General features: G+C 44.1%; 1 protein-coding gene and 1 pseudogene across 10 annotated transcripts in view; both read right to left on the bottom strand.

Annotated features, from left to right (window-relative positions):
• The window catches only part of LOC146634876 (muscle M-line assembly protein unc-89-like), a 73,404-nt gene that overhangs the window by 13,448 nt on the left and 32,619 nt on the right, over window positions 1–27,337 (bottom strand). For 5 of the 10 annotated variants that reach the window (XM_085379085.1, XM_085379053.1, XM_085379062.1 and 2 more), the window contains one exon: window positions 8,834–9,160. The exons of 2 other annotated variants lie outside the window; for them this stretch is intronic. In XM_085379085.1, the coding sequence (XP_085235211.1) occupies window positions 8,834–9,160 (327 nt within the window). The remainder of the gene's footprint in view (window positions 1–8,833; window positions 9,161–27,337) is intronic. 3 more of the 10 variants (XM_085379103.1, XM_085379112.1, XM_085379120.1) reach the window with 2 other exon arrangements.
• LOC146634877 (uncharacterized) lies at window positions 22,986–24,053 on the bottom strand (annotated as a pseudogene).

Raw genomic sequence — 27,337 nt, forward strand, 5'->3', positions numbered from 1 at the left:
GTCTGCCTAGACCGCGCTGGCAACAAAGCAGTGCATGCAAGCAGCAGCTACTTCAGCCAGCACAGCATGCTCTAGGCTGCTTTCACATTAGTTATATATTTGCCCTTTTTCACCCAGGCACAGCCACACTGCTCGTGCCTACCATAAAAGGCAAAAATACCATACACAGACCTGTTCGGGACGTGTGGGCTGCCATACTTCTGCTACCAAACAAGGGGGCGGGGCCACACGCTAACCAGGAAGTGCTAACAGGTAGCCGGCGCTAGTCGCAACCTGAACTCCCCTTCCACTGTCTATTAGCTCCTGTGTCACAGTGCTGACAGGTAAAAGCATATGCTTGGAACTCTGACACATTTCCACAATGTAGCCGAGCTACGAGCGGAGCCCTGCTGGCCGCGTTAACCCGCGAGCTGCGGGCAACACGCCAGACAGACTAACCGGCTGGAATGCTACTCGCAGGCCGGCTAACGATAGCTGGCATGAACCGTAGCATAATTCCCCACTGTTTATTCCCACAGTGTTAAGCAGGCCAACAGCGAACGTTTGGAACGCTGAAGCCGTATCCCCTCTGTGTTAACACACTTAGCAGCCGAGCTGCACAGTGCCAAGGCGACAGCGTATGCTTGAACGCTGAAGCCGTGTCCCCGCCGTGATTCCACACTGTAGCCGAGCTACTTGCTAGCCGGCAGCTGCACAGCATGGTCTGACCGGCCCATAAGCCTGTGTTTTTTTCGAGGCGATATGCCGGGGAAGGGGGACCAACCAAGGGGAAGCAAGGGCCAGCTAGGGGGAACCAAGCTAAGGGATACCAGGGGAATACCGGGGCTACCAGGGGAATACCGGGGCTACCAGGGGACCTAGAAGGGAGAAATACATTGCCCACGTAGGATGCCGAAGCACGCTCCAATAGACGCGCACACACACAGTACTCTCAAGGTAAGCACTCTTTCGCACACACACACAATAAGTGGAGATCAACGATCATCGGTGTCAGGTCTGCACAGCTGTTTTGTACGTAAGCTGTGGGGCGTAGCTGGGCGTGCCGGAGTGTCTTAAAGAAATATCCACACGCCACGACCAAAGGGGTCGTAACCCGTACATATGGAATATGTAACGGTGTGGAGAGATAGTCTTGATATGCTAGAGAACCACAAAAGACCTGCAACATACCTGAGTGGTGAATTCATTGCGATCTGTCTTTCTAGCGGATTGAGGAATTTCCCTGCGAATCTTGTTGACTGTGCCAAGGATGGTGGTTTTTCGTCTAAGAAGTTTTTGCGCAACTGAAAGCGATGTGAAGAAATTGTCCGTGGTAACATTTCTGCCCTTGTCTAGGAATGGTTCCATCAGCCTCATCACTACATTTTCACAGTCTCTCCCCACTGGAACGATTGGGGTCCTTGCCAAGATATGGGAAGACATTGCAAATGTACTTGGATTTTAGGTCGCAAGCCACCCAAAACTTGATACCAAACTTGTCAGGTTTACTTGCAATATACTGCAGGGCTGGGGTTATACTGTGGGTTTCCCAGGTTTGCTGACCAGCAGTCATGTAGTGATGGAACCCTAGTAAACCCCCACAAGATGACAATTGCATCCACCTCAACACAAAAGGAAGTTCACAGCTTTTAGCAGCTCCCCACCCCCACACACAAACAAAGAGGCAGTTGGCAGTTAGAAATCAGCAATCATTCACACACCCCCACTCCCCCACTTCTCAGGTAATGACCTAATTTACATATGAATTGAGGCTAAAAGACTAGCCAATTTAGCTTCCACTTGGCTGACAGAGGGTTAGAAAAGCCTGGGACTTCCAGTGTAAGAGCACATCGACGACTCATCCAGGAGGTCACAGAAGAATCCAGAACAACATCTAAAGAACTACAGGCCTCACTTGGCTCAGTTAAGGCTGGAGGTCACTATTCAACAATGAGAAGGAGAAGGCAAAAATGGTGTCCATGGCAGAGGTCCAAGAAGACATCCACTGCTGATATAAAAGATCACACAAGCTTGTCTCACATTTGCCTAAAATGTGTCTTGGGGCTCTTGTGGATCCCTGAGACCTTTGGACAACCTTCCCTGGACTGGCGAGACAAAAGCTGAACTCTTTGGAAGCTTTGAGTCCCGTTATACCTGGCATAAAACTAACAGCATCTCATCAAAAGAACATCACTGCAACAGACAGACATGGTGGTGGTAGTGTGATGGTCTGGGCTGCTTTGTATCTTACACTTTCAAGAAAGCAGAAAGACTTAAATTTTGGGGGCTTTTCTTGTTTCTGAGTGTTGAAACAAACTGGATTCTGAAAACCCTGTTGGATTTCTGTTCTAATAGCTGTACAAGAGTCAAAGAGTCAAAACTCTATTTAGTTTAAGGTTTGTGGTTTGTATTTTTTTTTTTTTTTAAATGACATCAGAAACAGCAGTATGCGACATTACGTGATGGCAGAGCTTCAGTTCATCCTTTGTCATTTTTTTTTTTTTTTAAATAAATAGGACAGGGGGAATGAATGAGAGAAAGAGGGGGAGAGAAAGAAAGAAAACCAAAGGGGAGAAGAGACTGTGAGAAGGGGGGGGAAGAGAGAGAAAAAAAAAAAGAACTCCTGGGTCACCTGTATGGAGAAAAAAAAACAAACAAACAAAAAAAACAAACAGAGGAGACAGCAAACAACAAAGAGCAACATAATAATAGAGAAAACAAAGCACCATCACAATAAACTAGCTAGTCATAGATATCAATATTTACTAAATAATAAACGATATTGTGCAGCACGCAAGATAGACAGCGCACAGTGTGCTTTGAGGCAGCAGCCAAGAAAGCTTTAGTCCGCGTCTGTGAATACCCATGTGTGCATACCTGTGTGGATCAGCATGCTTGCATTCCAAAGGTTTCTCCATGTAATGATCTGCTAGGGAGTGTGGGGGGGCCACAGCCCCGTCCTCCAGGGTGTGAAGCGGGTATGGAGGAGATCAAAACTCCAGACATCCAGAGGCCCCCAGAACACAAGAGACCATGGAAGACCAACAGAGGGGCAGCCGCGCCACTGTCCCAGTAAGAGCTGAGGAGAGTCCCAGATGAGGGCTCGCCCAGCAGCCGCGGAGCAGAAGTCAGGGGGAGTTGCAGTGACGCGCCCGTGAGCTCCGCCGGCCCCCAGCTGCGCCTGAGTGACCGGGCCCCAGGCCGAGAGGCCGGGGGCACCCCACCTCCAAAGGGGCCCGAGCGAGCCCCAGGCCCCAGGCCCCGACAAGCGGCCGCCAAGGAGTGAGCCGGTGTGTACCCGGACGCCCACCCCCAGACACAAAGAACCACCAACACACCGACACCTGAGGGAGTCCGCCACCGGCAGGGGAAGTGGTGGTGGGTGGAGATAGGCCTCCAAACCTTGGAGGGCCTGAGGTGTCCCCAGAGAGGTGGCGTCTGATACCCAACCTGACATATAGACACAGACATACAGGCACACACAGACACAAACATCCATTCCCACCCTCATGCTCTCATATGCACTCACTCCATACTCAACCAACGTGGAGACAGACATAAAGAGACGCTGTACACACAATTACACTCCCCAAGCGTACTCTACAAACCGGGTCTAGGTACCCTTGCCCCTGGAGGGGGGAATTGCACCCAGACCCAGGTGGTGTTACCCTTTTCCCTGCGGTGGGGAGAGGCAGACCACCCCAACTCCGCAGCAGCAGGGAGGCCCCACACCCCAGACCGCAGTCGGACGGCCAACTCCTCCTACTAGCCCTCCCGCTCCAGCAGGCCGCAGAGAATGGGGGTGGGAGAAGACTCCAAACCTCCCTCCACCCGCTCATTGTAGTGTTGATGCATATGTGTTCTAAGGTGCAATTAAAACCCAGGAGGGCATAGAGCTACCTGCCAAGGAGCAGCAGGTAAGCGCATAGTCCCTCCTGCTAGCCCTCAATGACTAAGTGTATTTAAAATTGAGAGGTGGGCAACGACGTCAGGGGTGAGGTATACACCCTGATGGTGATTTGGACTCCGTGATTGTGCCCACCCCCAAGATCCTATATGTATGTGTAATGAGAGTGTGAATAATGTGAATGTCTAAGTTGTGGGATAAAATTGAGGCAGAGGCAGCCAGAAGGGGACAGGGGGGGGGGGGGGGGGTAGCCTCCTCTGCACCCTGGTGACATACCCCCACTCCAAGGCCCTACATGTGTGGGTGGTTGTGGAGGAGCGGGAAGAGGGAGGCAGCTGGAGATGGGGAGGGAAGGAAGGGAGGGGCAGGTAACCCCTCCCTGGGGCCAGCTCCCCCGCTGACCCCAGTAGGCACTCCCACCCTCCGCGACCCGCCAGGGAAGGGGGGCCCAGGCCCATCAGACCGGGGCCCAGTGCAGTAGCGCCCCCCGGCTCCACAGAGCCCTGGACAGTCCACCCAACCCCACCACAGAGAAAACTGCACCCACCCCACCATCCACACATCTTCCAGACTACATAAGACGGTAAACGCCCAGGCTGAGATCTTCCTCCACCTCTCCTGTATCTCCCCCTCCTGCAGAGAGTTCCTGAAGAGAAGAAAGCTCCTGCAAGATGTGACCATCCCCCCCACCAGTTGAAGAGCCCCCCAGGCGGCTCGACGCACCGGCGGCACCCTGCTCCAGGGCCGGGCCCCCATGCACCCACCCGCCCACAACCCCGGCAACACACCAACCAGGACCCAAGCCCCCGAGGCCCGGCCCGGGCCCCAGCCCAGAGACGGAGCGCCCCCAGAACCTCACGCCCATCCCGGACCCACCCAGGGGCAGCCAGGTTGCCAGGTCAGTAACCCACGTCCGTCAGCACAGACCCTCCCCTAGCCCCGCTGCACGCAGCCACGAGGAAACAGTCACCTGAGAGCCAACAGAGCCCCCAACCGGACGTGACCGCTACCCCGGGTTGAGCCCCCCAAGGAAGATGCCTCCGGGGAACCCCCCGACGCCCTAAGCCTGTCCCTACCCCCTCACCAATCACAACAGTGAAGGCGGGACCAAACTATGACCCCCCACCCCCACTAGGTGATGGAGCTGATAAAAGGGGCCCAGAGCAATTGATCTAATGTGGTGGCAGAGGCTGTGTCAAGACTAATGTAATCTAATAGATAATTTCTATATTGGTTAGAATTAAGATTATTTTTATTTTTCCAGTTCATGAGGACTGTTTTCTTGGCTATGCATAGGGCAGTGAAGATCATATGGGCTATATTCTTTTCTGAAGTGACATTATCTAAGCTGCCCAGTAGACACACTAAGGGGGAAGTTGGAATGTTACATTTCAGACACTTTGATAAGTCTTCACATATCTCGCGCCAAAACTTTTGCACTGGTGGACAGAACCAAAGAGCGTGGATGTAATTGTCTGGTGTATTGCCTTGACAGTGTGAGCAGTTGTTGGAAGATGTAAAGCCCATCTTGAACATCCGATGACCTGTATAGTGCACTCTATGAAGTATTTTGTATTGTATTAATTGCAGACTGGGATTTTTAATTAATTTAAAAGTTTTTAAGCAAATCTGAGACCAGAAGTTTTGGTCTAGGTTGACTGATAAATCTGCTTCCCACTTTGCAGTAGGAAGGGATATTGATTCATCTAATTTAGAAAGTGTTCTGTATATTTTAGATAATAATTTGGGGGATTTAAGAGTAAGAAAATGTGCCGCACTTAGTGGTGTTTGTAATTCAACTTGACTGAGGTTAAATTTCTTTTTTACTATGGATTTAATTTGTTGATATTCTAAAAACCTTGTCTTGTTGATCCCATATTGTTCAACTAGTCTGTCAAATGGAATAAATTCTGTTCCCTCTAATATATGTTCTAAGTATTTAATTCCTTTACAACTCCATTCTGGGAAATTAATCATATTATTGTTTTGTAATATGTCAGGGTTATTCCAGATAGGTGTACGTTTGCATGGGATTAATGAAGACTCCGTTATTTTTAGAAACTCCCACCATGCTGTTAGAGAAAAGCTGATGTTGATACTTTTAAAGCATTCATGTCTTTTGATGTTTGAGCTAATAAATGGTAGGTCTGAAATCTCTAGATCCTTGCATAGTGCCTGTTCAACATCTAGCCAGGGCTCAACTAAGAAGGTATGTTTTAACCATTCTGAGATGAACTGAAGCCTGTTGGCTAAGAAGTATTGGTGAAAATTAGGCAGATCTAATCCTCCTCTATCCTTGGTTCTTTGTAGCGTTTTTAAGCTAATACGCGGGGGTTTATCTTTCCAAAGGAATTTGGAAATATATGAATCCAGAGATCTGAACCAATCTTGTGATGGTTTGTTAGGGATCATCAAAAATAAGTAATTTATTTTTGGCAAGATCATCATTTTTATAGTGGCGACCCTTCCCATGAGTGATATGGGTAAAGATTTCCATCTAGTCAGATCGCCTTCTACTTTCTTTAGAAGTGGGATGTTGTTTAGTTTAGTTAAGTCTGAAAGCTTAGGAGAGACATTAATACCTAAATATTTAATATTTCCGGATTGCAGTGGGGCAGAGGAAGAATTATGGAAGGAGCAGTTAATGGGGAGAACTGTAGATTTTGGCCAGTTAATTGAATAATCTGAAACTCTTGAAAACCAGTTTATTAAAGTAATTACCTCAGAGAGGTTGGTTTGTGTGTTTTGCAGAAAAAGCAACACATCATCCACATAGAGACTGATTTTATGTTCTATGTTCTTACATTTTATGCCCTTAATTGTTGTAGCCTGTCTAAATGCTGCTGCTAGAGGTTCGATAAAAATTGCAAAAAGTGAAGGGGAGAGTGGGCATCCCTGTCTGGTGCCCCTCAGGAGACAGAAGCTGGAGGATGTCTGGTCATTTGTTCTGATACGAGCCGTTGGGGAATTGTATAATATTCTTATCCAGTTTATGAAAGAGTTTCCAAAACCAAATTTGTGTAAAGTTGCGAATAAAAATTTCCAATTAACTCTGTCAAATGCTTTTTCTGCATCTAGAGATAATATTATGGTTTCGATGTTTTTATCGTATGAGTAGTCTACTAAATTAAGTAATCTACGAGTGTTTGTTGAGGAGTGCCGACCTTTTATGAAACCAGTTTGGTCAGGATGAATTAAGAGGGGGGTCATTTTCTCTAATCTCTTTGAGAGAGCTTTGCAGATTATTTTAAGGTCTACATTTAAAAGGGAAATTGGACGATAGCTTGAGGGATATACAGGGTCTTTGCCTGGTTTTAGCAGGAGACTAATGTTGGCAGAATTCATATTTGGTGGTAGTCTGCCCTTTTCCTCGATTTCCTGCAACATGCTGTGGAATACTGGTGCCAAAATTGTCCAGAATTCTTTGTAGAATTCTGCAGGGAAGCCGTCTGGACCTGGAGCCTTATTATTGGGCATACTTATCAGGGCTTCCTGAAGTTCACTTGGCGTCAGTGGCGAATCCAGTTCCATTGCTTGACTGTCTAGTAATTTTGGAAGAGTTACGTTGTCAAGAAACAGATCAATTTCATTTTTAGATGGGTTTATTTGTGGTGAGTATAAAGTTTCATAGAAATCCCTAAAAATGTTGTTTATTCTTCCAGGATCATATATTGTGTTCCCCGATAAATCTTTAGCAGCACATATAGTTGTTTTTTCTTTATTTATTTTTAGCTGGTTAGCTAGAAATCGACCTGATTTGTTACTGTGTTCAAAATTCTGCAAGCGAAGTCTTTGTATAAGGAATTGTGTTTTTTTATTAATAGTTTCATTTAATTCTAGTTTTGTTTTGCATATTTTGTTCAATGTTTCCTGATCTTGGTGGGACGCGTAGGCTTCTTCTAGTGATTTGATGTTTTTTTCTAATTCCTGAATATTTTTGTTTTCTTCTTTCTTTTTGTGTGATGAGAAAGAAATTATTTTACCTCTCATCACAGCTTTCCCTGCTTCCCATAGAACAGAAGCAGATATTCCGGGAGTGTCATTAAAGTCTAGATATGAAGTCCATTCCTTTTTAAAGTATTTAATAAAGTCTTCATCTTTAAGTAGTGATATATTAAATCTCCAGTTTTTACTTGGCGTAGTATTATTCTTGTGCATTAGTGTTAAAGATACAGGAGCATGATCGCTGACAGCTATAGGATGAATCTCAGTGTCTGAAATGTCACACAGCAGTGAGCTGCTGACCAAAAAATAATCCAGATGAGAGTAAGAGTGATGAACATGCGAGAAAAAAGTATATTCCTTACTGATGGGGTGAAGAGAGCGCCATGCATCGCAAAGACCAAAGTCGTTCATATACTGTTTGATTATATTTGTGGACTGCCAATTACGCTGAGTTCCTGTTGTATTGAGCCTATCCATTTCTTCATTTAGTCCAAGGTTGAGGTCACCGCCAAGAATGAGTGTGCAATCAAGGTGTTCAGAGAGTGCACTAAAAAAACCGTGGAAGAATGAGGGTTCATCAACATTTGGACCATATATACTAACAATACATAGTTTTTTGTTCAATATTGATAGTTTAATAATTAGAAATCTACCCTCTGGATCTATAACTGTATCGAGTACTGTAAAATTAACATTTTTATGTATTAAAATTGCTACTCCCCGTTGTCTAGAATTATAACCGGCTGCAAACACGTTAGGAAACTCAGGTGTTTTAAGTTCATTTAAACCTGTGACAGGTTTGTGAGTTTCTTGTAATAAAACAACATCTGCCTGTAGTTTTTTAAGCTGGTTAAATATTTTTAACCTCTTTCCTCTGGTGCCAGCTCCATTTACATTGGTGTGGTTTGTATTTTTAAAGGTGGGAAGTTCTAAACATTTGTCTCAGACAATGAATCAAGTGTTTAGCTGTCACATGTTTTCTCTCACTTCTGCATCACTGACCTCCAACATAGAGTTTCATTCTTTTCTTTAGCAGGACTTTTCCCTCTCTGGTGTAGACAGTGCAGGTGTAGGTTCTGTTGTCCGAGTCTGTGGGGTATTTCAGGGTCAGACTAAGGTCTCCAGTTTTCAGCAGGTCTTCATTTATCTTCGTTCGGTCTCTGTAAACCTGGTGCTGTTCTTCAGGCTGTTCAGAGCCGTTCTCATTTACATGAACTTTCCTATTTTTGCTGTCCTTCCACTCCACTTTAGCGTCTTCAGGCAGGTGAAGTGTGGTGTTGAAGGGCAGCTGGACAGACTCCACCCCTGAATCCACCTCCACCTGGGGGACTGAGAGGACAACAAAGCACAACATGAGCTTGGATGGAGACATTTGTGTTGACTCTAACAGGCTGAATGCTGCTGCTTCATTGGGAGCTCACTGTTAGATAGAAAGTGGTCAGTGTGAAGAGGAGACGCAGCAGAAAGATGAAGACTGACAGGAAGAAAGCAGTGAACAGACTGTCGGAGCTGCTGTTAGTGGGACAGGATGTTATTCAGTCTCTGAGGACCAGATTTGACTTGATAGAGCAGAGAAACACAGTCTAAATGTGTTTCTGTCACACTCACTTCATCACACAGCTCGGTTTGACAACATTTGGAATGTTGCAGAGGCCTTATTGACAGTATTTGTCTCTACATATATGTGTGAGCAGATGTTCTCTCACATGATTGTCCTCAGGTAGCTGTCTGAATGCTGGACACTCGGACACCTGTGTCTCTGAGTGAGATACCAGAGATCACATTAACATGTGTATCCCTGTATTAACAAACATGCCATATTGGCCCAGTTTATTTTTCTTATCACTGTGTTGAGGAGACCATAAATAGCATTTGCATTTTCTTTTGTATAGTTCATTTGCTGTTTTGTTTCAAAATAGCCAATAACTATTCGCTGATGGCGGCGCGCACAGACGCAGCGGCCCGGAGCTCCTACACTTTTGCACTTTTGGTGGTGCTGTGTATTATTTCACACAGTCTGGGGTTACTTCAATACAACAGAGATGATCTACTACAACTAAGCCGTGGAGATCTTCAACTAACATCCGAGTATCTCATCCCCCCGGAGATCGTTAAGCAACCCCCGGGGCTACCCGCAACAGCAAGCCGCAGGAGGAGACGTTGCGAGCGGAGGCAGAAGAGAGGCAAGCGGGGAGGCCTGTGGGCACGGCTAAAGACTAGTCCGTTTAAACCACCACTCCCGATCATATTCCTCTCCAACGCCCGTTCAATCCGTTACAAACTGGATGAAATACGACTGCAGATCGCCACTCGACGGACTTTTAATAACTGTTCGTGCATGATCTTCACTGAAACCTGGCTGGACAGCGCCATTCCCGATGCGGCTATCGATCTAGCAGGCCGCACCGCCTATCGAGCCGACAGGTCTGCGGACTCGGGTAAGAAGACTGGCGGGGGGCTGTGCATCTATATTAACAACCTTTGGTGCACGAACGTCACGGTAACGGAAAAACTGTGCAGTACAGAGGTAGAACTGTTGGTGTTAAAGTGCCGTCCATTCTATCTCCCTCGGGAATTTTCTGCCGTTTACATCTGCGCTGTTTACATTCCACCAGATGCTAATGCTAAGCTAGCGTTAGCACAATTGAGCAGCAGCATCAATAACAGCCTGGTAGCACACCCGGACAGTGTCTTTATTGCGGCTGGGGATTTTAACCACGCGGACCTGAAATCTGTACTTCACAATTTCCACCGTAATGTGAAGTGTGCTACCAGAGGAGATAGAACGTTGGACCAGGTGTACACCAACATGGCGAATGCGTACAGAGCCCAGGCTTATCCCCACCTGGGTCTGTCAGACCATCTCTCCCTTCTGCTACACCCAATATACACACAAAAGATCAAGAGCACTGGGATTACAACCAAAACCGTGAGAACATGGCCGCAGGACGCTATTCCGATGCTTCAGGACTGTTTCCACTGCACAGACTGGGATGTATTCAAGGTGCAGGACACTGACAATCGTGTCGCATTGGACAGTTACACCTCCACTGTCTTGGACTACATCTGTTTCTGTGTGGACAATGTAACAACTTGGAAACGATTCCGTGTGTTCCCTAATAATCCACCCTGGATGACACACGGAGTTCAACAACTTATTCAAACAAGGAACAACGCTTTCAAATCCGGGGACCAGGAGGCATACAGTGCTGCCAGGGCCAACCTGAGAAGAGGCATCAAGACTGCCAAGCAGCAGCACAGGAGGCGTATCGAGGCCAGGTTTGAGAACAACACAAACCCAAGGCAGGTCTGGGAGGGCATCAGGGCTATCACGGACTACAAAAGAAGAACACCATCACCCTCAGCCGACAGTTCTACTCTGGCTGAGGATCTAAATCTCTTTTATGCCCGTTTTGACAGGGAGAACACCGACCCTGTCCTGTCCCCTCTCCCCTCAACCGACCCTGCTCCGGTCCTGAGCACTCATGAGCTGAGGCGTGTGTTCCGGAGCATTAACACCAGGAAGGCGGCCGGGCCGGATGGAGTGCTGGGCCGGGTGCTAAAAGACTGTGCTGCGGACCTGGCGGACGTCTTCACCTCTATATATAACACCTCGTTGTCCTGTTCACTGGTACCATCCTGTTTCAAAGCAGCAACCATCGTTCCCATCCCAAAATAGTCAAATGTCACATGTCTGAACGATTTCAGACCTGTGGCACTCACCCCCATTCCCGCCAAATGCCTGGAGAGACTGGTCATTAAACACATCAGAGCTGCTTTTCCACCATCCCTGGACTCGCACCAGTTTGCATACAGGGAGAACCGGTCAACCGAGGATGCGATCGCCACAGTGCTGCACACATTACTGAAGCACTTGGAACACAGGAACACCTATGCACGGCTCCTCTTTGTAGACTACAGCTCGGCTTTTAATACCATCCGGCCATACAAACTCCGTCCCAAACTCCACCAACTGGGACTTAACTCCTCTCTGTGCAACTGGATTGTGGACTTCCTCACTAACCGTAGACAGAGTGTCAGAGTGGGTAAGAACACCTCTTCCACCCTTGTGGTCAACACCGGTGCCCCTCAGGGGTGTGTTCTGAGCCCTCTGCTATACACTCTCTTCACCCATGACTGTATTTCCTCCTGCGCATCCAATCTCATTGTTAAGTTTGCAGATGACACTACAGTGCTCGGACTTATATCCAACAATGATGAGACAAACTATAGGACAGAGGTGCAACAACTAGAGTCATGGTGCCACGACAATAACTTGGTCTTAAACACCAAAAAGACCAAGGAGATCATTGTAGATTTCCGGAAGAGGGGCCATAACAACCATCTGCCTCTCTTCATTGGCAGTGAGGCGGTGGAGAGGGTGAGCAGTTTTAAATTCTTGGGGGTAACTGTGACCGAGGACCTGTCCTGGGGCAACCATATCACCTCAGTTGTACGGAAGGCCCAACAGCGCCTCTACTACCTGAGGAGACTGCGGAGCGCACACATTCCCAGATCTCTGATGTTGAACTTCTACAACTGTGCCATCAGCAGCGTTCTGACGTATGGATTTCTAGTGTGGTTCCCCAGCTGCACCAAGGCCGATCAGCAAGCACTCCAGCGGGTGGTGAAAGAAGCTGGCAGAATTATTGGAACAAGTCTGCCAGAGATCAGTAATATCTTCCCCACTCGCTGTCTGAGGAGGGTGCACAGTATCCTGCGGGACCAACATCACCCTGCGCGCCACCTTTTCCATCTGCTGCCCTCAGGGAGAAGGTACAGGTCTATACAGGCCAGAACATCCAGACTGGCCAACAGCCTGTATCCACAGGCTGTGAGGCTCCTGAACTCTCTGCCCCCCTCTCACGGACAATAACCATATCCAACTTCTTAATAGCAATGAACTGGTCTGCATTGGTGCATCATATCTTTATTCTCTTCCCCCTCCTGCCCCCCCCCTTTCTTAAATAGATAACTATCATATCTGATATCATATCTCTCAGTACAATAATATTGAATGGGTTGCATTGTTGTATTTTGTCATGTTTCTCAGGTCTTTGTCTGAATTTCTACGAACATTATTGCTAAGGATTGTCTTATTGCATTGGAGTCACACTGGGTTAAATATGTACACTTGGGTTTTAAGGGGTATTTATTATTTTCTTCTTTTTTTGGGGTTGTATGGAAGCCCCAAACGCAATTTAATTTTTCTTGACAATGACAATAAATAAATAAATACTAAAATACTAAAAATAGCTGCCAACATCTGCGAACAAATATAATTCTATAAAGTTGTTCTATATAGTGTGTAACTGTTAATATAGAGCGTTATTAAATTTATTGCTAATGCAATCATATGGCACACTGACTTTTGAGGAAACTTTAGATGGCACTCATCATCAGAAAGGTTGCCGACCCCTGCTGTTGAATATGTGTCCATGTATCAGAGTGAACCCCCAACAGCAGCTTTAGTTTCAGCCCTTTGCTGTATGTCCACTCCTCAGTCTGTCTCCCTGCTTTCCTGTCTCTGTCTCACTGTACTATCCAATAAAGACCAAACATCTTTAACCTCACAACGGTTGCCTTTTTAAGCTGCTTTAAGATCAAACCTAGGTTTCACACAGTCCTGTAGATACAGAGCAGAATCAACTTTAGACACAGAAGTGAGAAAAGATGTGATGAGATGAAATTTGTGCAGACTTTTAATAAACTCAGCAGTAAAGCCTCTGCTGCAGAGGATTTATTCATGTTTAGCTGCTTTTTAGTCTCAGTCAGAACCAGATCTGTAACAATAACCACCCTCTGCCTCATTGAACTGATTCATATATATGAGACAGAGTCACAGCAAAGAGACAGAGTTTAATGGCAGGAGTATTTATACTTGTCTTGTATCCAAAGGTGCTGAATTGGAAATTAAGCAAATTTAAATGTTCACTCAGTAAAGCTTCTGGTCCGTGTCCGTGGTGATTTTGGGGTAATTAGTGATAAAAGTTTGGGGAATATTTGACTGACAAAATTTATTGCTGTTAATTCTGGGGTGAATTTTAAGTTAATAGGTTGTGTGTTTAAGTTAATATGTTATGTGTTTAAATTGATGTGTTATATTTGTTGACTGTGAGGCCAGCCAGGCAAGCTTTAGGTTAGGGAATTTGGTCAGATTGAGTACCAGGACGAGGTTCGGGAATCAAGTAAGAGACCGGGGGGCTTGCAGTCCACAGTGATGCTTTTAAAACACGTAAACAAATTGGTTTAGTACCGGAGCGAGGCTCCGTAGAACGCAGTTTCGTTCAGCGTTTGGCAGCGACCGGTAACCGTGGACGCGCGGTTATCTCTGGCGGCGACCAGATTAGCCCGGAGTAGCCTTCCGCGGGGATTTGGACTCCTGTTAAAAGGGCCAGGTAGTCAAGGGAGATTAACTTTATACTGCGTTGTTTGACTGAAAGGGTGAGACCGGAAGAAAATTATAGGTTAAAATCATTAGCGGGGCGATCGTGGCTCAAGAGTTGGGAGTTCGCCTTGTAATCGGAAGGTTGCCGGTTCGAGCCCCGGCTCGGACAGTCTCGGTCGTTGTGTCCTTGGGCAAGACACTTCACCCGTTGCCTACTGGTGGTGGTCAGAGGGCCCGGTGGCGCCAGTGTCCGGCAGCCTCGCCTCTGTCAGTGCGCTGTGGCTACAATGTAGCTTGCCATCACCAGTGTGTGAATGTGTGTGTGAATGGGTGGATGACTGGATATGTAAAGCGCTTTGGGGTCCTTAGGGACTAGTAAAGCGCTATATAAATACAGGCCATTTACCATTAGAAACAAAAAATAGAAACACCCAGCCAGACTTTTTGGCTGAATTGTTTTGCAGCTCCCCGTCCTCATCCTGAACAAGCGAGCTCCAAGGAAGCTAATCTCTCCCTGAAGACACCGAGTGCAGTTTCAGAAGTACGAGGATGAACATCAACAGTGGACAGGAGTCCAAGAGACAATACCAGAGTTCTGAGCAGAGAGGTCCAGCAGCGCTGTGGGCAAACGACATCAGAAAGAGAAGAACCACCATCTAGATTGGATGGATGGAGATGCGTTTCCAGCAAGCTGCAACCTCACTGTGGTTGAAGGACTTTTGAGAAGACTGTCTGAGTTTGACACTTGCCATGCTTGGAGCGAGATGGCAATGTAAGAGACAGTGGGACAAAGAGATACACGGGACAAAGCTGAAGAAAACTGACTGCTATTGGACTGAAAAGTGGGAGAGAAAGGAGCAGAAGAGGACTGAGGCGGCTGTTTTAGTGTGGGGAATCAAATTGGGTTAAGGAATCCAGGGAGACAAACGACTGCCTGGAAGTGGAGGATTGACACAGTCCCCGATCCACCACAAAAGGGGGAGGAAGACAAGCACTGAGGTATGTAAGAGTACTGTTAGAACAATGGAAAGTGACACCACACATGCACATATTATGCACTAGAGATGACACAAAATCATATATAAAGTGTGACACATTAAAAGAGGGTGCTTGTAGAAGGGGTTAACAACACTCAGTGTGGTTGCCTATGGTAATCTGGAAGCATTTGGGGTTTAGCTGTGCCTGACTATGACAGAGTTTTTCATTTAGATGTTTCTGAAACAGAAATTTGGAGTGAACGGAGTTTTGTTTCAGAAAAAAGGGGGAAGGTACATAAAAGGACACACAGAAATAGAAAATGTATTAACCTTACTAACACACACACACACACACACACACACACACACACACACACACACACACATAATGAAGTAATGAGGCTCATTAGGATTAGCTCATTAGGATCAAACACAATTTTAAGTAGGTAATACTGTTACCATCATCTTGTCTGGTTTAGTGAGTGGGGTGAGAACTGATACATAGACGACTGAATTAGTATTATTTTGGGGAACATAATAGCAGGGGTGAACAGAATCCTGCAGCCAGAGTTTAAATGAGTGAAACTAGCAGATTTTTTGTTTTGTTTTTGTTTTGTTTGGGTTTCTGAAGTATGGGGAAGGTTTCACCATGGCACCAAGTTTTAGATTTGGTATTTTTTCATTTATAAGAGAAAGAATATTCGGTGACAAGTCCTAAGACCCGGGCTTCTGTTTTTTTTAATTTAATTTTGTTTTAAAGCTTTATTTTTGATTTTTGATTTTATATTTTTTGAACGGTGCACTGGTTTTTGTTTGTGAATTTCTTTTCTTTAAGCAGATCTGCACATCGGAAATTACAAGCATTACACGTCGTCGAGAAAATTGTTGCAAGTGAGTTTCTCCACATTAAAATGGGCTCTGGAGAAAGCCACTTATTTGGGACAATTAAAAAATAAGAGTCCCTGCCTAAGAAGGATTCAGCGAGGTAATCCGATCTAAAGTTCTTGTTTTTCTTTTTGAAATGACGTCATTTTGCTGAGGGCGGAAATCTAAATGCGGCGATCGATCAAAGAAAGAGAGAATGAATGAATGAATGGAAATAAAACAAACTGACTGACTGGTAAAAGCTGACAAAAGCTGACAAGACTTGACCACGACTCAAGGTTAATCTCCACCTAGACAGGACAGAAGGGTGGATGAATTTATGTGTGTTTGTTTTATAGGAGCAGAAGGATGACAGCGACATCTGAGGTTGCATGACGAGTGAACTTTTAAATGCCACTTTCTGTGTTTGTGAATCTACCAGGGGTGTGTTATTCATGGGTTTGTGTTGTGTGTTGCTCACAGAGGTAACTGTGAGAAAGGGTGTACACACCTGCGCAGCGTTAACATTTGCATTTTCTTCTTCTTCTACAGCATTACAGTTCTGCATGTGATTTGATTATGTGATTTATAACTGGACAAGTAGTTAATGTTTTCTAATAATGTTTTTCTACGACAGGATTTCTGGGCTTAGGTGTGAAGAAACGGTGTTTATAGGTTATGAGTTGGTGATGCTATTACACTGTGTTCTTGGGAAAATGTTGAATACTACAGGGGAGTGAATATAGTGGGAGTCACATCCTGTGTTGAGAACAGGGTCATTCTTTTACAGGAGGTCTTTTTATAGCACCTCTGGAATGTGGATGGCTGACCATGGTCAAATGTGTTGCTAATGTTTGTTTTGCTTTTGTTAAGAGTGCATGTGGAGGATTCAGTAGAAAACAGACAAGTGACATGAGAAAACAAATAAGAGATGCAGTGTTTAGGGAACAGTTTAACGTGGAGCTCACTAGCTGGCCACTAGGGGGCTCATAGTGATAAAACAAGTGGAGTGACATTGCTTAACGAAAGTCACTGATTAAATTGTGGATAAAATAAATTGCGGCAATAATAGTGATTTAATGATTTGAGAAAACCTAAACATGATACTTGTCTGTTATGCTGAATACTTTATCACTCTCATGATCTATAGTTGGTTGTAAATAAGATGTTTGATTTAACAGATTTGTTTTCCAGGATACAGGTTCCAGGTGTAGCTGGGAGTTAAATGAGTTTAACATGTAACTGGTGACTAACATTTTTACACAGGGTTACAGGTTGGCGGGAGATTGTTTTAGAGAGAATGTGTAACTTTCTTGTACAGGTCTCAGTAGGGAGTTGACACATGGCGGAAGCCAGGTGCAAGAGGAGGGTCATTTTAATTTGTAGGTGTTGTGAGGTGCCATGACGAGAAGTGAGTGAGGAAGGGCACCTACAGGATGGAAGCGGAGGCCAGGATAGAGGCTTGAGGAGGATCAGTGATCATCTTAAGCAGCGTTGGAACATGAGAACCTGAGGGATGAAGGGAGCGTGCCAAGGTCCAAAAGTGACGGCTCGTACCACAACAGCGGTCCAGTTGAAGGGGACAGGCGAGACCTGGCTCCATTGGTCTCAGTGTGCAGTGGCGGACGAGAGCTTGGTGGAGACAAGCTCATCTCCAAATAACACGGGTGGCAAAACAGAGGCAGAATAAACCCTCTGACCCGTGCAACGACTAACCAGTAGTCTACCTGGGAAGTTGAAGAAAGAAGAATCCGGGGCGTCTCTTCACTCCAAGAGGAGGTGGCCCGAGGAGTGAGACAATAAGAGGAGTGTTGGCCTTTTTCAAAGGCCAAAGAGGAGGAGTGTCGGGATGAAATATTATTTTACTGTTACTATCCATAATCATTATTATTACTGTTGCATCACTTATGATTTATCATTATTATCATTTCATGGACACATTTATTGAAACTGTTGATGTTATATTAAAGTCTGTATTTGAGGTGTTAGTATAATTACATAATAATCTTATATGCACACATATTGCTTTTTGTGCTTATTATAGAGTTGAAGCTCGGCCAAGTTAATTAATGGTTTGAAGCGACGGCCGACGCGAGTTCGACCGATCTATGGAGCAAAGTACAGCTATTGAAAGAATTGCCCTACATGTTTACAGTACAATTTACCACATATTAAAGGCCTGTGTGGGTGCATTCAGCAGCCTGCTGCACTGAAGTTTGCCTGGTAACAGATGACTCAAACAGAGTCAGGAAGTATACTTCTAAAATGTCTTTGTTTGTTGGGTGAGGTCATGCACTAAGGTTAACAACACAGACACATAGTCTGCCTGAGTAAACTGACTGCAAAAGTTGTTTACCTGCATACGTGACAGTTTAGTTCTGATAAGCCCAGAAGAGTATAATAACAGGAAACATCTGGCAGGCGGTGGAGGAACATAGGAAGGAACTGTTCTTTTTTAGAATATCTCCTGAGATAGAATTACTGGAACATGCATGTTGTTTTTCATCTGCGGTGACGCATATTGCTGGTCATCATATGTATAAATGTCACACCCCACCTATTGTTCGAGGGAGATCGAGGCTGATGTTTTGCAGAGCCCATCTTCACCACATATATGTGTTTTAATAAAATCATTTGTGTTGACCCACTATGGACTTTCAGTCATTTGTCTCACCTCAAATCCGAATCGGGACAGGCACTAAAACTGCAAGTCCTGCCAGTGAGTCAAGAGCAAAGGGTGGACCTAAGGGGAAACATGACATGTCCGTAGATGGTTTTTCCGCCCGGTAGATGTCTAGACATGTCTAAACAGGTCCGTAGAGGTGTATAAAAATGGGAGGCAAAAGCAGAGAGGGGCTTTTTCCTCTAGTCCCAAGCCGGTGAGTAGGATGTGAAGAGACTGAAGATCCGCGGTGAGAAAACTTCAAGCGAGGGACGACAGAGGAGAAGTCATAGCCCTTTACTGTGGATCGACTGATTGGATTATGAATTTTGAACTGCCTACTCATCATATGCTGAGTTAGGATCAGAGTCAAGAAGGTGAAGTCGGAGACACTTTATCTTTCCTTTGGATTTCTGCCAAGACAGCGGGGAACTGGATTCTATCAGTGCGCACGAGGACCCTCCTTCCCTCCAAAGAGAAAACCCACCTCAACAACGGTTGTAGTCATTTAGCAACAGAATAGTTAGGATTTATAGGGTGATAAATTGATTATTTTGATTTGATTTGACTGAATTGCTAAACCCTGCTGAAATCTTGCTTTAATAAAAGTGATCTATCTGCATTTAAAGTCAGAATTGTGGACATTCATTCTATTACTTCCTTAAAACAGTAAATGGTAAGACTTTATGTGTGTTAACTCATAACATCAGATTTAGGGTTCTTATAGGTTATTCTAGTAAGTCATTATAACACTTCCTTGGAACCTACTGTCCAGGTCACTAAATTTTACTCAGCACAATAACAAGTGCCATAGATCATTAGAGGAGAGCTGCCGTTAATAAGTGTGGCTGACAAATATGTTTCATTAAGGTTGCCAATGAGAGCATAGAGTCAGAGGTAGTGCAGGGCGGGCGCTTAGACGAAGGCAGTTAGAGGCTGAGCTAGTCTCCTCGCCGCCGGCTTAAACTAGTCTCAATTTGTCCTTTTTTATTTATTTATTTATTTTTGCCTGTCCCATTTGGTTCTTTAGCCGTCAGAATTGTTGTCTGAAGACCAACAAGGATACCCAATGGATTTACTTTGCCAAATGGATCATCACGGCCTTGCCGTATTGGTCCATTTGATCAACCTTTGTTGTTATTATTTATTATATTTTATTTTCAGTTGTTACAGACGGGACAGACATGACTGAGGGATAGGAAAGGGAGAAAGAAAGATGAAGGAAAAGAAAAACAGAAGTGAAGAGGGACAGTGAGAAAGGGCACTTAAAAAGAGAAAGAAGAGAAAAAAAAACTCCTGGATCACCTGTTGAGAGAAAAAGAAGAGAAAAAAAGCAAAAAAAACAGAGCATCATACTAAACACAACATAATCTAGCTAAGTGTAAACAGCAGAAAATACTAAATATTGAATGTTGTTGTGTAGCAAGCAGGACCGACAGCGCACAATGTGCTTGAAAATAGCAGCCAATAAAGGTGTAGTTTATGTCTATGAACAGTGAACACCCTTGTGCACACCTGTGTGGCTCACCGCGCTTGTATTCAAAAGATTTCCCCATGTAATGATCTGCTAGAGGATGTAGAGAGCCATAGCCCTGTCCCCCAGGGCATGAAGCAGGCTTCAGACATCCAGAGGCCCCAGTGTGCGAGAGCCCAAGGAGGACCACCGGAGGGGCATCCGTGCCACCCTCCTGGGAAGAGCTGAGGAGAGCCCCAGATGAGGGGTCACCCAGTAGCCACAGAGCAGAAGCCAGAGGGGGCTGCAGTGGCGTGTCCGCCGGCTCTGCCGGCAGCCACCTGTGCCAGAGTAAACCGAGCCGCAGGCCCAGAGGCCCGAGGGCCCCCTTTGCCCCGGAAGAGGCCTGATCGGGCAACAGGCACCAGGCCCCGCCAAGTAGTCACTGGGAGTGAGCTGGTACATACCTGAGCGCCCAGCCCCGGACCCCAAGAACCACCATAGGGATTAAGGGACTCTGACCCAAGACCTGCTACAAAGAGATTGTGGTGGTAATATCCAGTCAAAAAGAGATGAAAAGCAAAGAAAATATTTTTGGATGGATAAAATGGTGGAGCATAACACTGAAGGCATGGACCCAGGGAAGTGTCAGCACCTTGGTGAGCCCAGCAGAGAAGTATGACCCAGTAGTGAACATGCTGGCTAGAGAGACGGATGTGGATTGTGTGTTAGTAAATACCCACGTTAAAGCAGCATCGCGTTATAAGGAGTATGAAGAACCATTGAAGGAGCTTTACAAGTTCAAGGGAGTGCTGAGATGAGTAAGCTCAGCAGTAGTTGAGACATCCAGCCAGCCAGCTAGATGAAGGGGAGAGCCTGGAGGAGAGTGAGGGAGAAGAACTTAGTCCCTCATCGCTAACAGCAGGACTTGGACAGCAGGAGCTCCCTGAATTCATGGCAGCTGGGGCAACTAACAGGGTAATACCCGTAGGGATTAAGGGACTCTGACCTGAAGAATGGAGAGCTGGTCCAGACCACCTGTACAGGGTTAACTGGGATTAAGCTCAGAAACTTTGGGGGGAAAAAAACAATCAGTTTTATGAGTTATGAGAATCTGGTGTGTTGTTTTACTTATCTTGTTGTTCTTTACAGTGTATTATAAGTGTTGAATGTTTTGAGCTACAGATGTTTTACTGCCAATGCTAGGTGCGATGATAGCTGCTAATAGCTGTTAGCCAACCCACCCCCTGAAGCCATATCCCAATCGGGGAGGTATTCAAATAGAAGCACTATCTCTGTTTATATTAGAATGGTTAGGTCTTAATAGAAATGAGCATATTTCAAGTTTAATAGTATTTGCACTGAATTAAGTTACATTTGCTTGTAAGCCTTAAGGATCAATGTCACCTTCATTGCAAACGATGACTGTTTACATTACTGTTTAAGCTGCTGATGTTCTTTATTGTGATATAATTGTAATAAAGTAGTTAATACTGCTACAAACAAGTTACTTAACTGTTGTAACTTAGTAAAGCTAAAGGGAATGCCATTTGTTATTAATACATTTGGAAAAGAAGTTAATGAGCTCATGTTAAGAACACAAGATGGAAAAGAAATTCATTGTTCTGCACTGTTTGTGTAGATTGGTTTTTTGAACTGCTAGAAAGGATTCTGGGGAACCACTGACAGCGAGCCCAGCCCAATTAAGATCCTGGATGATCATGAAATGGTGTGGCCAGCCATGCAATCGGATTGTGGGATTTGCCTGAGAAACTGATTCAAGCAACCCTGGATTTCAGACAAGCCCTATGCACTACTACCCATATAATAGGGTCTGCATACTGACAATTCCCCTACAGTACACCTGTTTGGGTTTCAATGACTTTAAAGGACAATTCTACGGTGGCCCTGAGAGGCCAAACGAACTGCAACTTCAGAAAACACCAGCAATAAGAAAAACGCTGCAAAAGCACACAAAACACAACGAGACATCGAGCTGTATATCAAAAAAATAAATAGGTTAAATATTACCGAGCCCTATAATGCGCCCGGCATGCTTTTCAAAAATATTTCAGCGTCCCAGATCTATGCTGTCCGGACATATATAACTGCCTTATAAACATCCTATTGTCCTACTCGGGGGACTCTTTAAAAGCTTACAAAAGCCTGGAGGGTTACAAATGGACTCAATATGGCTTTGTAACAAACATTTAGGTGTGGAATCTTCAAGCAAAAAAAAATTCTGCATCATCACTGGAAAGGTAAGTGTCATATTATCCCAGGCGGTGTAACGTTAGCATTGTTAGCATTGTTGTTTGTTTACATTAGCTTTGCTAAAACGCGTCTGGTTGTCAGTAGCTATTTTGTGTTTTTGACTGACTGCTGCTGAGCAAGACCAACTGTATCACAACCTCTCCCAATGCCGCACACAAGAGGGGAAGATCATCAAACCTAAATTAATGCTATTTTTGTTATTAATACATTATTGCACCTTACCACTGAAGCAAGTGGCTAGTTTGTAGATTTTTGTTCACTGACAAAGGCAATAAATCTTTTTTCTGATTTTGATTTTGATCTGTATCTGTCAATCAGGAATATAAAAGGTGGTTAGTGGAAATCATTTGAGATGGATGTGAAGATCAAAAAATAGTGAGCCCAGGTGACGTCTGCCAGTCTCTTATTCTGATATTTGTAGGACAAGTAAGAAAGCTTTCCCTTCAAAAATCAAGTCACAATAAGGAAACAAAAAGTGAGAGTTAATAATGTGTATTTATTGGTTGAGGACATCAGTCACATAATTTTCATTTACATCACTGGAAGGGCACCACAGATTCAGATACATTTGTAAGCTCACAACATACACCCACAATCTTGTCAAGATAGACAGAAAAAATGATGTGACCTATGTCTGTGAAAGTTATGGGACAGTGCTTTGCAAGATCGTGTACTTTTGACAGAGAACTATTACTCTTTTATATGTATCCTAAGAGGGGTTAGACATCTGGTGTTCTTCAAATCAACAGGATCCAACTGTTTCTTTCCACGAGTAAATGCTGGAATCTTTAATTCTGCTTGGCATCTCTGAATGGACTCTTAAACCAGGCAATAAATGACAAAGGCAATAAATCTTTTTTCTGATTTTGATTCTGATCTGTATCTGTCAATCAGGAATATAAAACGTGGTTAGTGGAAATCATTTGAGATGATTTGAGATGACAGCCTCCCTGTCTGCTAAAACTATATCACCTGGGAGCAAATGAGATAAAAAAAATTACTTTGTTCTGTAATAAACCTGTGTGACCTCCTCATCCAGAGGAGATGAAACAAATAGAACCTTGAGGTCAAATTGCAATTAAATATTTTACTGTGTGATGTGGCTTGTACAAGGAGTAACACTGAGCACTGGCTAACAATCTACTCAGTTTCTCTAGAAATATTTCTAAACAATCTATGATGCAAACAGTCTTCTCCAAGCTGCTGTTCCAAAATGCATATAGCAAAGATTGTCTTAGGGATTCTCTGTCAGGCCACAACACTAGACTTGGCACCAGTCTACAATGCATCACACTGATACAGTGTTTGAAAAGCTTTGAAACAGTAGTTGAGTCAATTTTGAAATAAAAAGCCAAAAAGTCAAAGGACAAGTTCATTCTAAGCTTCATCAATGTTAACATGTACTGCTGAAAACATGTTAAACACGATTTAAGTTTGAGAAAAGGAACCACAAGATGAAAAACTGTCATGAAAATTGTATATGTTGGTAAACCAGTAAGAATATCAGCCCTTTTATCATCATTATGCAAGCTCATTTCATTCAGTGTAGTGTCATTCGTTTTTTCTCTCAGCAACACATTGTCAGCCCTCAGAGCTCTATCCATTGTAGCTTTGCTTTCTGTCTTCTGTTGAACACATCCAGTCTCATTTTTCTTCTCCTCTTCTCTGGAGATGGACCGTAGTTGAAAATAGATGGAATAAAGTCTGCCTTCAAAATAAACATTTCAGTATTTCTACTTTAGAGCTTGCTAACTTAGAAAGCACGACAGAAAGCCCACAATGCATGCAACTATGTGGTTTTGCAATCATCAGAAATCACAATGATAGTCTAGTAAATAATGAAAATACTTATGTTAGAAAGCTTGTATTTGGTAACTTACCCGATATGAAATGATCGCTGCACAAGTGGAATCCGACAGCTGGAGGGTCCCATCTTTCAGTCTTGTTTTGCTTACTCCTGGCTCTTTTAATGACGCTAAACAATTTAGCTCACCTTTCCGTATCTTTTGGGAATGCAGTAAAACGACGTGCCTTTCTTTTTTCCTCGTCTATTTGTACAACCTGGGGCGCAACAGTTATACTGCAGCAGTCAGCCGATTGCTGCCAAAATGAGGGGGGACCTGTGTGACGACATCTCCCGGAGCTCTGGGAGACACTTAAAAGAAGTGGAGGATCTATCGGTTTTGTGAGGAAAGATGAGAGGTAAGTGTGTTAGCCTAACTATTAGCCTAAAAATCCATCATCAGGATTATATGAATCATGATAAAACACGCCTACCATGTTTTCAGTGATCCAAAGGACTGCTAAGAGAGTTTGTGTGTTTGCTCAGACATATGAAAAATTAGAAGGAACATTGGTGTGCATGATGAGGTTGGTCACCTCGGGGTTGAGCGTGCCTTACATCTCGCTCGGGCAAAGTTTTACTGACTGTCCACTGAAGAGAAGTGTAAAAAGAAATGCTTACCTTCTCTCATGAAAAAGGCCCTTCCCAAAAAGGCTGCTCCACTACAGAATATTCAAGCAACTTACCCTCTTGAACTAGTGTGCATAGATTACTTGTCTATTGAGCCAGATAGTTGAGACACCAGAAATGTTTTAGTATTGACTGACCATTTTACAAATTTGCAGTCACAGTCCCAACCAAAGATCAAAAAGCTAAGACAATAGCCAAGGCTCTTTGTGATCACCTTATCATCTCCTATGGTATCTGTAGTCATCTGCTTAGAGACCAAGGCAGGGATTTTTAATCTAAGCTTGTTAAAGAGCTCTGCACATTGATTGGGACAGGTAAAATTCACACCATGCCCTATCATCCCCGGGGAAACCCGGTGGAAAGGTGCAATAGGCCGCCTTAGACATGTTAGGCACACTGGAGGACCAAGACAAGTACCCTTAGAGAGACTTTGTTAGGCCAGTAACACAACGCTTAGAAGTACAAGAAATGACACAACAGGGTATTGTTTATATGAACTTATGTTCGGCAGACAGCCGAGGTTGCCAGTTGACCTCATCCTTGGTCCAAAGTCTTACTCCGACTATGTTAAAGGTCTTCGCCAAAATCTAAAAAAGAGCTACACCCTTGTCAGCAAACACTCAAAAAAGGTGAGTGAGAAGGATAAAATGAGGTTTGATAAAAAGATCAAGGCTGCATAACTGTTTCCAGACGACAGAGTGAAGCATAAACTTGCTAACTGTTAGGAACAAAATATTCACATTGTTTTGAAACGAGTCAAAGACAGCCCAGTTTATATTGTCAACCCGGGAGATGGGAACAGTCCCCAGCACACATTACACAGGGATTTGCTTCTCCCTTGTGGGTTCTGACCTGTTGGAGACCAGGCTGGATCGGACTCCAGAAATTGGAATCAAAGAAAAATAAGGACCAGGAGTAAAATAAAAAGAGCAAAAGGGAATGATAATGATAATGAAGGAGAGTACGGTGATGAGGATGAATTGAGTGACGAAGGGGAGTTATGTATTGGCACATGGATTCCACAAATAATCACAAAAGGCCCTTGCGTTCAAACTGAGTCAACTCATCCTGAGGCCCAACAGCAAATGGATGGCCATCCCCTTGTTACCTGAGCAACCTGAAGTCTCTAGTACAAGTCGTGCTGACTACGTTCATTCAGATGCTAGGTCTTCAGACCATGTTGTGATTGACATTCCCGAACCTAACTTGACACATACCGTAACTGACGCAGATCTCACTCCACCAGAGCCTGTAGTCATTAATCACAATACTGCTAGTACCAGTGCAGGTGCTATAGAACCAGTAAGTTAGAGCTGACAGAGAAATACGCCCTCCTCAGAAGTTGACTTATGATGCTGACCTTGGCTATTAGGTCCTTTTTTTCAAACCTTAGGTGTTGCATTCTCCAAAACTGTTATGTCACCTCTACCAGGTCCCAGTTGGTCAATGATGCATGAAGGGACTAATGTCGTTTAGAGAGGGATTTTATTGCCAATGGTATTTTATTTTTATCTTATTTTAAATGTTACTTTTTTGTTGAGTATTGAGTTTTGCCCATTTACGTGTATGTTCTCATACACGTGCTGCTCACCAGTGCGAGGTAACTTTTTTCACTGCATCTGTCTGAATGGAGCAAGTAAAATTTCTCTGTATATTGCCCCTGTGTTTAATGGGTAAAAATGCTCCATGATATGTTGCTTTGAGCAATGATGTTGTTTTGGAGATGGAAAAGCTGTTGTGAACATTTCAGTCCTGTAACATGCTGAGCCATGGAGTTAATGTATTCTGTGAAGAATATCCTGGTGAATCTCGTTACTTTGCAAATTGAATTGTGATTCACAGTCTGGTTTCTGAGTTATAAAACCAGTCAGGATATGATATTTTGTTGGAAAGGTGATTGTACAAGCTGCCAATGATTTCCTAGCTGTGTTAGCCCTGTGAAAAGTTTATCCACATGTGCTCCCTGGGCTAATGCACTTGCATGTGGGGTTTGAGCTAATATACCATGTGAGACACTTTTCATGGTTCATTGATTTGAACTGAAATGTATTCTTGTCATTGGTATATTGTTATTGACCAATAAGAACTGTATAGATATGAGATATGTGAAGAAAACATTTTATTTTTACAGATAACACAGAAATTTGACTTTACTTTTACATGACTTTAATTTTGTTTCCTGTTTCCTTGTAGGGTGGTAGAATACAGCAATTTCCAATTTATAAAAAAAAAAAAAAAAAGGATTCACTTTTTTTTTTTTTGTTGTTTTTAATCGGATCTCAGGACTTTTTATGTTGCTACCTAATGTTTTTGCGTCAGGCCTGATGCCACTTAACAAAAACTGATGCATCAGAGGGAAGAACTAAAGACGATCAAAATAACATTGAAATACTTACCAAATAGTGAATATTAAGT

The sequence above is a fragment of the Diplotaxodon limnothrissa genome, linkage group LG3 (assembly GCF_057381915.1).
Source record: "Diplotaxodon limnothrissa isolate DT_005_m linkage group LG3, D_limnothrissa_male_GT1.1, whole genome shotgun sequence".
In the NCBI taxonomy this organism is placed as follows: domain Eukaryota; kingdom Metazoa; phylum Chordata; class Actinopteri; order Cichliformes; family Cichlidae; genus Diplotaxodon; species Diplotaxodon limnothrissa.